The 12180-nt window shown below is 53.8% G+C and overlaps 1 protein-coding gene across 1 annotated transcript; it reads left to right on the top strand.

Annotated features, from left to right (window-relative positions):
- The first annotated feature begins 6223 nt into the window (after positions 1-6223).
- LOC126101479 (putative HTLV-1-related endogenous sequence) lies at positions 6224-11568 on the top strand. The gene is made up of 4 exons (XM_049912129.1): positions 6224-6372; positions 6913-7099; positions 11093-11427; positions 11538-11568. The coding sequence occupies exons 1-4, from the start codon at positions 6224-6226 to the stop codon at positions 11566-11568; spliced, it is 702 nt and encodes a 233-aa protein (XP_049768086.1).
- The last annotated feature ends 612 nt before the right edge of the window (positions 11569-12180 follow it).

Here is a 12180-nt window from a genome sequence, read left to right as displayed (position 1 = left end):
ACTCAAGGCAAGAGGAAATGTCTACCGACAATACCCTCCACAAAAACCGGCTCTCAAATGAGGCCAAATATTAGTGAAAGCAGCAGTCCAGCTCTGTCATTCGCCGAGCGGCAGTCGGCCGTTGAGCAAGTCTCCGTCAGTCTGTGACGCGAAGCCATAGGCCCCCGCTTGTACGGGTGACAAACCACGGGTGTTTTCGGATGCGCCTTTATTAAGGCGTAGACGAGCACTCGTAGCTAATTGTCGATGACGAGCGAATCTTCGGCTGCGATGTCGAGTTGCAGCGACGCCTTTGGGGCCCCAGCAGCCCGCTGCTGGCGGCAACGACGCCGTCTCTTTGTTTCCGCCGGCCGCTTTTCCGGTTGGTTCGAGCGCCTCAGCTGCCGCAGAGAATAGCTCTGCTCCCCCGAGCGTTAGGGCATTCACAGGTCAGGGCCTGGTCTCTGGCCAGTGTCCCGCGCCTGTTAACGTGATAGGACCAAGTTCTGCCGCCGGAAACCTAACGGTGACGGCAACTAAGGCGGCGACTGGTAGTCCCACGGCAGCCATTGACTTTGCTTCCCTTACCTGCGTGCGACATGCGAACGGGGAATACACGACAAAAAGGAGTTCATCTCTCCCACCTACCAGCGGCAGGATGTCCATGGCCACCCTGATGATCACCACAGGGCAGGCACAAGCGCTGGCGCAGCACCTTACCCCTGCACAAAGAAAACATCTCCCGGTCAGCATCCTCCCTAAACCCTACCCCATAGCCCTACCCAAAAAGACCGCTCCCGCTCCTAAACCCTCTCCTCCCGATCAAACGAAGCCGCAACACCCATCCAAGCGCATTAAAGACGTGGTAAAAAGTGCCAGAAAGCAGAAAACTACTGTCAGGCGCAAACAAACTAAGAAAGCAGTATCAACTCCACCGTCCACCACCAAGACACATACTCCCTCCCCATCAGGGAGCGGAGACGAATCAGACCGCCCCCTCATCATTGACGAATCCCGCGAAACCACCACCACAGACACTACCGAGCCCCAAACACCAGGCACCGATGGTGATGGTTTCCAGAAAGCGCGGAAAACCGCCCGCCCACCTGTCACAAGCGAGAGGCATTGCTTCCACAAGCAATAAGTTCTTGCCGCTGTCAGACGAGGACGAAGCGGTACCCGCGAGTGGTGATGCGCCACAACTCACCAAGACACCAAGACACAGACTCCCGCCCATAATCGCCGAATTCAGCAACAACTACGAGGAGCTTCACTCCCTCGTCAGTAACTGCTTAGACGAGAAGCAGTTTACTGCAAAGTCCGCCGGAGGGGACAAAATCAAACTTACGTTCAGAGAGCTGGACGATTACACCGCTGTAAAGGCCCTGCTCTCTGAACACAAAGTCCCCCATTACACCTTCCCAAAAGTCCCCCATTACACCTTCCCCACAGCCAAACAACGGCTCATGAAGCTGGTAATAAGGGACTTACCCCGCAAAGTGGGCACTGACGCCATTAAGAAGGACCTGCAGAGGCAGGGCTTCGAAGTAAATAGCGTCACCCACATGAAGGAAGTTTACAGTGGTAACAAATGGCCACTGTATGAAGCCAATTTGCCTGACACTCCACAAAACAGGCAAAAACACATAACACACGTCCTGTCAGTGCCTGTCACAGTTGAGCCCCTACGCAGGAAAAGTGGCAACGTGCAGTGCTACAACTGCCAAGGATTAGGGCACGTTGCTAAACACTGCGACATGCCAACTCGGTGCATGAAATGCGCCGAAGGGCACCCTACCTCCGAGCGCTCCTTACAGAAAGGAGACCCCAAGAGCAAGTGCGCCCTATGCGGTGAATCTGGACACGGCGCCTTCTACCAAGGCTGCTGAGTACAAAAAGAGTACCGCTTACGCGCACAAGGCACCAAGACCCCCGCCACACAGAAAACCAACCGTGCCGCCGGTCCTACGACCTCGAGAGCGCCAGCCAATCCACAACCGCGTCAAACACGACCAACAACAACCCGATCTAGACCGCGAGGTAGCGCAAGCTACGCGAGCGTGCAGGCACTGACAGGAGTCAACAAACGACTCCTACCATAGCCCAGCAGCCGTTCCCCGCTAACGGAGAAACGTCCAGGGAAGCCTCCTCCCCTCAAACTCCCAAGTCCAGTCTGCGGCCAGTAGCGGCAGCTGAATGCACGTCACAAGGCCCTCAGCCCAGCACTTCTGAAGAGAGTGCAAATGCCCTACGGCCCTCAGGAGTCGTGGAGCAAACGTTAGGCCTCCTAACGCAACTGCTCCACGAAATCAGGCAACAGAACGCCCAAATTCTAACCGCCATTAATTTGGTGATCCACGGGTCGCATAACAATGCGACTACAGCAGAGAAATCCTCCCCTCAGTGATGGATAGACGACCCCACATCCAAGGACTAAGAATGTGCGTCTTCAACGCAAACGGTATCGTCGGGCAAAACAACGAGTTCCGCGAGTTCCTACGCGATGAAAACATAGACGTATGTATGGTGGCCGAGACACACCTTAAACTGGGTGTAAGGGTGTCGGTACCCAACTACAACTGCTACAGGACCGACCGGCCCACCGCTTGAGGCGGGGTAGCAACATACGTCAAACGCGGAATCCCCCATCATCAGGTCCACCCACCAGCAACTAGGCAAATAGAAACAGTGGCAATAGAGATTGTCACTGTGACAGGGCCCTTCACTGTCGTTGCAGCATATCGCCCTCCCTCCTACACTCTGGAAGAGGACGACATAGCAGCCCTAGACCAAATCAGAGGAAAACTCATCATTGGCGGTGACCTGAACGCTAAACATGCAGACTGGCATTCTCGAAACTCAAACAGAGCTGGTCGTCAACTGCAACGACTCGCGCGCACCCACCACTTTCACATATGGGGTCCAGAGGAGCCCACCCACTTCCCCAGAAACGGGGGTAGGGCAGATGTCCTCGACATTGCGCGGTCACAAATCCTGTTATTCTCTTGGTGAGCGCTATCGGTTAACCGAATGTCCTCCGATCACAATCCTGTGAATCTCGAGGTCGACGTATGAGACTGGGTACCTCTCCAACAACAACACATTTCATACAAGCGCACCAACTGGGAACAATTCAAAGTTGACGTAACATCATCAGCAATTGCCCAGGCCCCGCCTCCAACTGCAGACTCTGCAGAACAGGCGCTCAAAGAACTCACCAACACGATCCTGCAAGCAGCTAAGGAGGCCACCGGACGGCCCTCCCCCTGTTAAGCAACTCCCGCCGCACCTGCTTGCCCAAATTAGAAACAAAAATAGGATCGCTAAAGAGTGGAAGCTCACTAGAAACCCCGCAACTAGGAGGCTGCTGAACCGCCTACAAAGAGAGCTCAAGGTCGCACTCACTGAGCACCGCAACCAGCAATGGTCGGAGCGACTTTCGGCCCTCCGCGTAGACGACAATAGCCTCTGGCAGGCGACCAAGCAGATCACCAAAAGACGCGCCAGACTGCCACCTCTGCACGGCGAGCGCGGACTTGTATTTAGCACCACAGATAAGGCAAATGCCGTAGCAGATGCCTTTGAAAAACAGAGGCGCAGGACAGGGACCACGAAGCCGTCGTTCGACGTCAGCTCGCCACATTCCTCACGGCGGACGATGCCGACGACGACGAAGAAAACACACCGCTCTTCACTCCTGACGACGTGAACCGAGTAATCAGATCGCTACCCAACAAAAGAGCCCCTGGCCACGACCAGCTCAACAATGTAGTAGTGAAACACCTCCCACCCCCTGCCATAGCCCGCATCGTAAATATCTTCAACGAGATTACGCGCTCCCGCAAGTTTCCAAGGTGCTGGAAACACGCAGAAGTCGTCGCGATCGCGAAACCCGGTAAAGACCCGGTTATCCCGCAGAACCACCGACCAATCAGCCTTTTGCCAACCCAGCAAAATTTACGAACGCCTGCTACTTATTCCCATTCTCGAACACGTCAGAATACAACAAATCCTGCCTGACTTTCAGTTCGGTTTCCGGCAGGAACACTCCGCACCCCAGCAAATAATGAGGGTCGTCGAAGCAGCTACAGGAAGCTTCAATCGCAAAAGTTACTGCGGGGTAGTGCTACTTGACGTAGCCGCTGCCTCTGACTCTGGCACACCGGGCTTCTATACAAGCTATTCTCCCACGGCTTCCCAGGTCCGATAGTGAAGCTACTCGCGAGCTATCTCTCCAAAAGGACTTTCTCCGTTAGGATCGAGTCGTCACTCTCCACAAAGCGGCGCATCAGGGCAGGCGTGCCCCAGGGGTCGGTACTGGGCCCGGTACTGTACAACCTGTACACTGCCGACCTCCCGACCGTACCGCTGGTGCACACTGCCCAGTACGCCGACGACACAGCGTTCTTCACGCGCAACCCGAACAGAGACAGGGTTACGCGAAGATTGCAAACAGCGCTGGACGAGACCGGCCGCTGGGCTAAAAAATGGCGCATCACACTTAATGAGACGAAAACTCAAGCCATAATGATCACCCGGAAACTGGGCAAGCGGGCTCCCGCCCGTCAGCCGCTACTGCTTAAGCTGAACGGCCAAGAACGTCCAAGGCGACGTGCCGCCAGGTATCTTGGAGTCACTCTCGACACCAGGCTCACCTGGAGGGCTCACATCTGGGACTTGCGCCGCAAAGCTAGTGGTAGGATGCAAATGTTGTATCCTATCCTAAACACCCACAGCACCCTAGCGGCTGACATAGGAGTTAGAACATACTGTTCATTAATACGACCGATAATGGAGTACGCTTGTCCAGTCTGGGGATATGCGGCGCATTGGCACCTCCGCAAACTTCAGTCAGTACAAAACCGTGCACTTAAAAGGGCATTACACCTTCCCTTCCGCTTCCCCACTGCTGACCTACACGAAGCAGCGGGAATTCCAACGCTCCACGAGCGATACAAAGAACTGGCCGAAAGCTTCTACGAAAACTCTGCCAGATCAGACAATAGACTAATCAAAAACTTGGGACTGTACGACAACACTGGACGGACACAGACGACCAAAAATCATGATAACAAATTAAAACAGCCTAAAAGGCAGCACAGAAACACCAAACACACTGCACCATAAAATGACATACCATACAACAATGACCAACTACCCTCACAGCACAGAGGAGGAAATGTCCCGAAGGACAACACCCTCCATCACGTATGCTCTCCTCGAAAGTGAGGAAGCACAAATGCAGTACTCGCTCCAGCTCTGTTCATTCGCTGAGTAGCTTCTGGAGAGTGCGGACGCCTGTGCAGGGCTGCACTAGCACTTTCCCTCTTCGTTGCTACTCAGCCATAGGAACCCGCTTGCGGGTTTAGTCGCTGATTGTCCTAGCGCATTAGCTAGACGGTTCGGCACTAAGGCTTCCGAGCTCCTGATTTTTTCAAATTTGGAGCGGAGTTGTGAGAAGATTACGGCGCAGACGGCTGACTGGACAGCTGCTTGTGAGCATAATTGTCGTTGCGGGTTGCGAGCTGTGGGTTGGCGCGCGCTGGTGTGCGTCCTCTTGCTGCCGCTGGCCGCTTTTCCGACTACGTCGAGCACCTCAAGCGTCACAAGAACTCTTGCTGCCGCAGAGGCTAGCTCTGCCCCTCCTAGCTTAGGGAAATCTGCACGCCAGGGCCTGGTCGCTGGCCAGTTACCCGCGCGTGATAGGCCGATTAGGGTCGGACTCGCCTGCTTGAGACCTAACGGTGCCAACCAAGGCAGCGACCGACACTCCCTTGGCAGCCTCTCTCACCGTTTCGGACATGGCACAACCACCGGTCTTACTAACGATCACGAGGCAAGAAAATTCCCCTGGCAGTTACGAGGTCCACAGGACTGACCAAACGAACAGCCAAGGTGAAATAAGCCCCAAATCTCGACTTCTACTCGCGAACGCGATAGCGGGATTAACGGGGAAAGATAGGAAAAAGTACGAGCGACGTCTCGAGAGGGCTCTCAAACCACGCCCAGCGAGCGAGACGACACCACCTCGTCCACGCCCACTAAAAGCGAGCTCAAAGTCTAAGAAAAACATCGTCAAAGACGAGGAAAACTCAGCGCGCGGAAAGACCGGCTAGCCCGCGCGAGGCACAGCCGACCGAGTCAACGCAGGACGCGCCCGAGCGTACAAAGGCCGCCACGTGCTCAGGTAACGGAGCGGGCGGCCCCGCGCAGGTACAATGCGCCGAGGCGCAAGGCGAGCACAATGGCCCGGCCGCGCCACCCGGCGGCCGCCGTGCAGCGAGCTGCTGCGGGCACACCGCGGCATGAGAATGCAGCGCCGGGCGAGCAGCAGAGCGCGGGCGTGGCTGACGCCGAAGCTGCCACATCACACGACAACGACGGATTCCAGAGGCCCAAAAGAACCGCCGGCCGCTCCCCTGTGCTGCACACAGCCTCCCCGGTAGCAACAAGTAACAGATTCTCCCCCACAGAAGACCCCCTCACACACAGGACAACATCATACAACCAACCGACACAGACGGAGACACGGAGGAGAGACGATATCGGATCCCTCCTCTTATCGTCCACTACGAGAAATCGTACTCCGAATTGTATGACAACATCAATGCAACCCTTGGCGAAAACAAATTCACAGCAAAAACAACCGTAGAGGACCAACTCAAGATCACACTAAAAACCGTTGACGACTACGAAGCGGTGAAGGCCATGTTAAAAGAAAAGGAAACCCACTTCTATACCTTCCCCATTGCGGCTAAAAAACCAATCAAAATAGTATTCCGGGGCATGCCGCACAAGACCGACACAGGAGATATAAAAAGGTACCTGGAAAGGGAGGGATTTGAAGTTAGCTCGGTCGTCAAGACAAACCCGAGAAGACCGTGGCCGCTGCAAGGAGAAGTGCTGCAATTGTGCTGGTGCGCATCCTGCCAGCTACCTGGGGTGCCCGGAATTCCGCAAAGCTAGGGACCGCCTAAGGGGAAAGCACCCACAGACAGCAGGGGCAAAGCATCGTCCAGCACCTCCACCTCCACCACCACCACCACCACCACCACCACCAAGCCGGTATCCAAGACCCACTGCCACACGAATATTTCAATCCAGGACATACTCGTCAACAGTCAGTGCCCCAACTCGCCCTCCTCCACACAACCAGGTTCCTGTCAATGGAGAATCGCCTAGGGAAGCCCCCCCCCCCCCATACTCACTAGAGCCCAGTCTGCGTGACTCGACACAGAACGTCTCGGTGGAACAACTAGCAGCAACTATAAAGGCCCTTCAGGCTCAGGTGAATCAACTGGCAAACATTTTGGCCACCATGACCCAACACCCCGCCGAACACTCATCGGCAGCAAAGCAGGCGCCCTCATCGGCGATGACATCAGGAAACCCCACCCCTCGACATGGATAGACGACCTAACATACAAGGTCTAAAAATGTGCGTCTTCAACGCAAACGGTCTATTCCAGCAAGCCCTCGAATTCAGGGAATTCATAAAAGAGGAAGACATTGACATATGCTTAGTGGCCGAAACACACCTGAAGCCAGGTGTAAGAGCATCTGTAGCCAACTACAACTGCTACAGACGCGATCGGCCTACCGCAGGAGGCGGGGTTGCAGTATATGTCAAACGAGTTATTAGGCACCACCAAGTGTACCCACCAGCAACTCGCCAAATTGAAACAGTCGCAATAGCAATTGCCACTGTCACAGGGCCCCTCACAGTCGTTGCAGCCTACCGCCCCCCTTCCCAAACGTTAGAAGAAGAGGACATGACATAGCTGCACTAGGGCGAATAAGAGGCAAGCTCCTAATAGGAGGAGACCTCAATGCCAAACACGCAGACTGGCACTCACGAGTAAGCAACAGAGCTGGTCGACAACTGCAACGACTCGCGCGCACCCACCAGTTTCAGGTATGGGGCCCCGAGGAGCCCACCCACTTCCCAAACAACGGGAACAGGGCGGACGTCCTCGACATCGCACTCACGAAACACGTTACGGGTTTTGTGTCTGCCAGTTCGATAAACAGGATGTCGTCGGACCACATCCAGTTATCCTAGAGGTCGACATGGGAGAATGGCTCTCGCTCCCACAGCGCACCACAAATTACAAACGAACAAACTGGGAACAGTTCAGCAACGGAATAGCTGCTGAACTTGCCCAAGCCCCGCCTCCAACAGCAGAGACTGCTGAACAAGCGCTGGAAGACTTCACTAAAGCGATCCTGCAAGCAGCTGAGGAAGCAACGCCTGCGCCAGCGGGAGCCCCCCGCTCCAGGCAACTCCCACAGCACCTGCTTGCCCAAATAAGACACAAAAATAGGATCGCCAAAGAATGGAAACTTACTAGGAACAAAAACACGAGGAGGCTGCTCAACAGACTACAAAGAAAGTTGAAAGTTGCACTCACTGAGTATCGCAACCAGCAATGGTCAGAACGACTATCAACTCTCAAATTAGATGACCACAGCTTGTGGCAAGCCACAAAGCAGTTCACGAGAAAACGTGCAAAAATGCCCCCTGTGCATGGCGAACGTGGACTGCAATTCAGCACTTAAGATAAAGCAAATGCGCTAGCAGACGTGTTCGAAAAACAATTTACGCCAGCAGAGGTACAGGACAGAGAACACGTCGCAATCGTCCGTAGACAACTGGCCACCTTTTTAGAGGCAGACGACGACGATGAATACACGCCGCTCTTCAGTCCCGAAGACGTTGCGAGTGTCATCAAATCGCTGCCAACAAGAAAGGCACCAGGCCACGACCAGCTCACCAACGAACTATTAAAACATATCCCGCCCATGGCAATAACACACTTAGCAGATATCCTAAACGAAATTACGCGATCGCTAAAATTCCCGACACAGTGGAAACACGCTGAAGTAGTCTCGATCGCAAAACCTGGAAAAGACCCGGTGTTCCCGCAACACTACAGACCAATTAGTCTACTGCCTACCCTCAGTAAACTATACGAGCGTCTCCTCTTAGTACCGATACAGGATCACATCAAAAGATAGCAAATCCTGCCCAAATTTCAGTTTGGGTTCCGCCCACAACATTTGGCCCCCCAACAAATAATGAGGGTGGTTGAAGCAGCCACAGAAAGCTTCAACCGCAAAGGATACTGCGGGATCGTCTTACTAGACATGGCAAAAGCCTTTGATTCAGTTTGGCACACCGGGCTACTCCATAAAATGTACACCCAGGGCTTCCCCGGAAAGATTGTGAAATTTATAAAAAGCTATCTTTCCGTTAGGACATTCTCCGTAAAAGTAGAAACATCACTGTCAAGCGGGAGAAGAATACATGCAGGGGGACCACAGGGTTCGGTTCTTGGTCCAACCCTGTACAGTCTCTACACCGCAGATATACCAACCACCCAACACGTACAAACAGCACAGTATGCTGACGACACCGCATTCTTCTCCTGCTCAACAAACAGGAACCTGGTCACGACACGTCTTCAAACCGCCCTAAATAAGACAGATGAATGGGCCAAACAATGGCGAATCTCACTAAACTCTGAGAAGACCCAAGCCATGCTAATGACTAGACGTCTCGGCAAACGCCCCCCCCCCCCCCAGAAGACCCTACCAAATGCTGCACCTGCAGGGCCAAAACCTCCCCTGGAGAAACACTGCGAGGTACCTGGGTGTGACACTAGACAGGCGCCTGACTTGATAGTGCCGCATCGAGGAGGTTCGCAAAAAGGCCCTAGGCAGGATGCAGATCCTTTATCCAATACTGAACAGTGCAAGTTCCCTCGACCCGAGCACAGGAGTAGCCGTATATCGAAGTCTAATTAGACCGATACTGGAGTATGCGTGCCCCGTATGGGGTTATGCTGCTAGATCGACGGTAGAACGGCTACAAAAGATTCAGAACAGAGCGTTCAGAAGAGCGCTACACACACCGCCGCGCTTCCCGACGGAAGACCTCCACATAGCGGCAGACATCGAAAAATTAAACACGCGATTCCGAACCCTGGCGGAGCAGTTCTACGCCAATGCGGAAAGATAGCCAAACGATCTGATAAACTCACTTGGTCGGTACAACAACGTACCAGACCGGTACAAAAGACCAAAAGCAATACTCCATGCATAAAAAAAAACAAAAAAAAACCGTTACTAATAAAGTAAAAGAACAAACAAAAGACAAGCACATCAAACAAACTACCCAAAAACAAAAAAATTGAAGGAAATGTCCGGATCGGACAAAAACCTTCTCAGAAAACAACTTCTAAAGACAGAGAAAGAAATTAGAGTGAGAGCCCAGCTCTGTTCATTCGCTGCGTGGCAGTCTGACGTCGAGCATCCTCTCCGTCAGTCTATGACACAAAGCCATAGGCCCCCGCTTGTATGGGAGACAAACAATGGGTGATCTCGGATGCGTTTTTATTAAAACGTAGACGGGCACTCATTACGAACTGGCACCAGCACCTAAGACGGCGTCTGGTGGGCAAAACTCGTCGTTGTGTTTGGCGGACTGTTGTTGGCGCGGTTTGGTGCGCGCCTTCCTGTTGTCGCGCGCCTCAGCCGCACAGGTACTCCTGCTGCCGCAGAGAATAGCTCTGCTCCTCCTAAGTTAGGGCAAACTGCACGCCAGGGCCTGGTCGATGGCCAGTTACCCGCGCGTGATAGGCTTGTTAGTGTCAGAACAACCAGCTGGAAACCTAACGGTGCCAATCAAGGCGGTGACTGCCATTTGCTCCATGTCCGGACGAAAACGGGAGGCTGCCAAGGGAATGTCACAGTCCCCAGTGGTCCTCACGGTCACAAGAAACACAGAGACGCCTGGCAGCTATGCGGTCCATAGGACTGACCATACGGACTGCCAGGTCGAAATCAGCCCGAAGTCCAAACTTTTGTTTGCTAATCTATCGCGGGACTTACGGGCAAAGATAGAAAAAAATATGAACGGCGTCTCGAAAGAGCGCTGAAACCAAAAACAGCTAAAGAACAAACACCAACACCCACACGACCACTGAAATCGAGCAGCGGAGCGCGGCAAAAAAAGACCTCCACAAAAAACCGCGCGGCTCCCCAACAAACAGAAAACAGAAGCAGACGCAAACACGGTCACGCAAACGTAAAATCTCTCACCTGCCAGCAGACCCGAGCGCGGAGCAGCAGATCGCACAAGCGAGTGCTGAACAACACCAAACAAAGGCGGCCGCCCACCCCGGGAACCGGGGAGGGCGACCGCGCGCGCGAACAAAGCCCTCAGGTATGCGGCCGGCTGCCCGAGCCGGCCGCGTCACCCGACCACGTGCAGGAGCGGAGCGGCACAGACCGCGAGCCGCGTGGCGAGGCGCCGGCCGTGGCGGAGCGGGCGACCGGCGGGCCGCGGCACGATGAAGTGGCCGCGGCCGGCGGGCCGCAACGAACCGTCACGACGGACGTCGAAGAACTCGCCCACGCCGACGTGAACACAACAGACACAGACGAGTATGGTTTCAGACTCGCCAGAAAAACCGTCAGCCGACCCTCCACTTCCGTCACACACACACCAGTCACAACACACAACACGTACGACATAATAGACGGACAAAACACAGAGACAGCGGCTCCGGACGCAACACCAACTAACAACACAAAACCAACAGAGGAAGAGGTGACAAAATACAGAATTCCCCCACTCGTAGTTCAATACGAGCAGTCGTATAAAATTATCTACGACCTAATTAAACAAGCCGTAGGAGAAGGCAAATTTACAGTAAAAATTACAGGGGGAGGATAAAATAAAAGTAACGCTAAAAACAGTTGACGAATATAAAAACGTCAAAAAAATGCTACAAAACCACAAAGTCCACTACTATACTTTCCCAATAGCGGTCAAGAAACCCATAAAGGTAGTGTTCCGCGGCATGCCGCACAAAACTAACACAGCTGACATCAAAACATTCCTCGAGGAAGAAGGCTTCGAGGTAAGCTCGGTGGTAAAAACCCACCCAAAAAGGCCATGGCCCCTACACACAGTGACCCTCCCCAACTCCGCTCAGAGCAGGAAAATATGAGAGGTGGACGAAATCCTGGCAGTGGAAGTAACTCCCGAAAAACTCAAAAAGAAATCAGGGCCAGGTAGATGCTTCAAATGCCAGGAAGTAGGACACCTAGCAAGGGACTTTGGTATGCCAATGAGATGCGTCAGATGCGGAGAGCACCACACATACGACGAATGCAGGGTGCCTAGGGGGGAAG

This window comes from Schistocerca cancellata, chromosome 9, assembly GCF_023864275.1.
Source record: "Schistocerca cancellata isolate TAMUIC-IGC-003103 chromosome 9, iqSchCanc2.1, whole genome shotgun sequence".
NCBI lineage: Eukaryota > Metazoa > Arthropoda > Insecta > Orthoptera > Acrididae > Schistocerca > Schistocerca cancellata.
This window is presented reverse-complemented; position numbering and strand designations above follow the sequence as displayed.

Coding starts and splice junctions, on each gene's coding strand:
- LOC126101479 (XM_049912129.1), top strand. CDS start 6,224: ATGGCCCGGCCGCGCCACCCGGCGGCCGCCGTGCAGCGAGCTGCTGCG. Junction 6,373..6,912: donor GACAACGACGGATTCCAGAG/GCCCAAAAGAAC, acceptor GCATCCTGCCAG/CTACCTGGGGTGCCCGGAAT. Junction 11,428..11,537: donor AACACAACAGACACAGACGA/GTATGGTTTCAG, acceptor GACAAAACACAG/AGACAGCGGCTCCGGACGCA.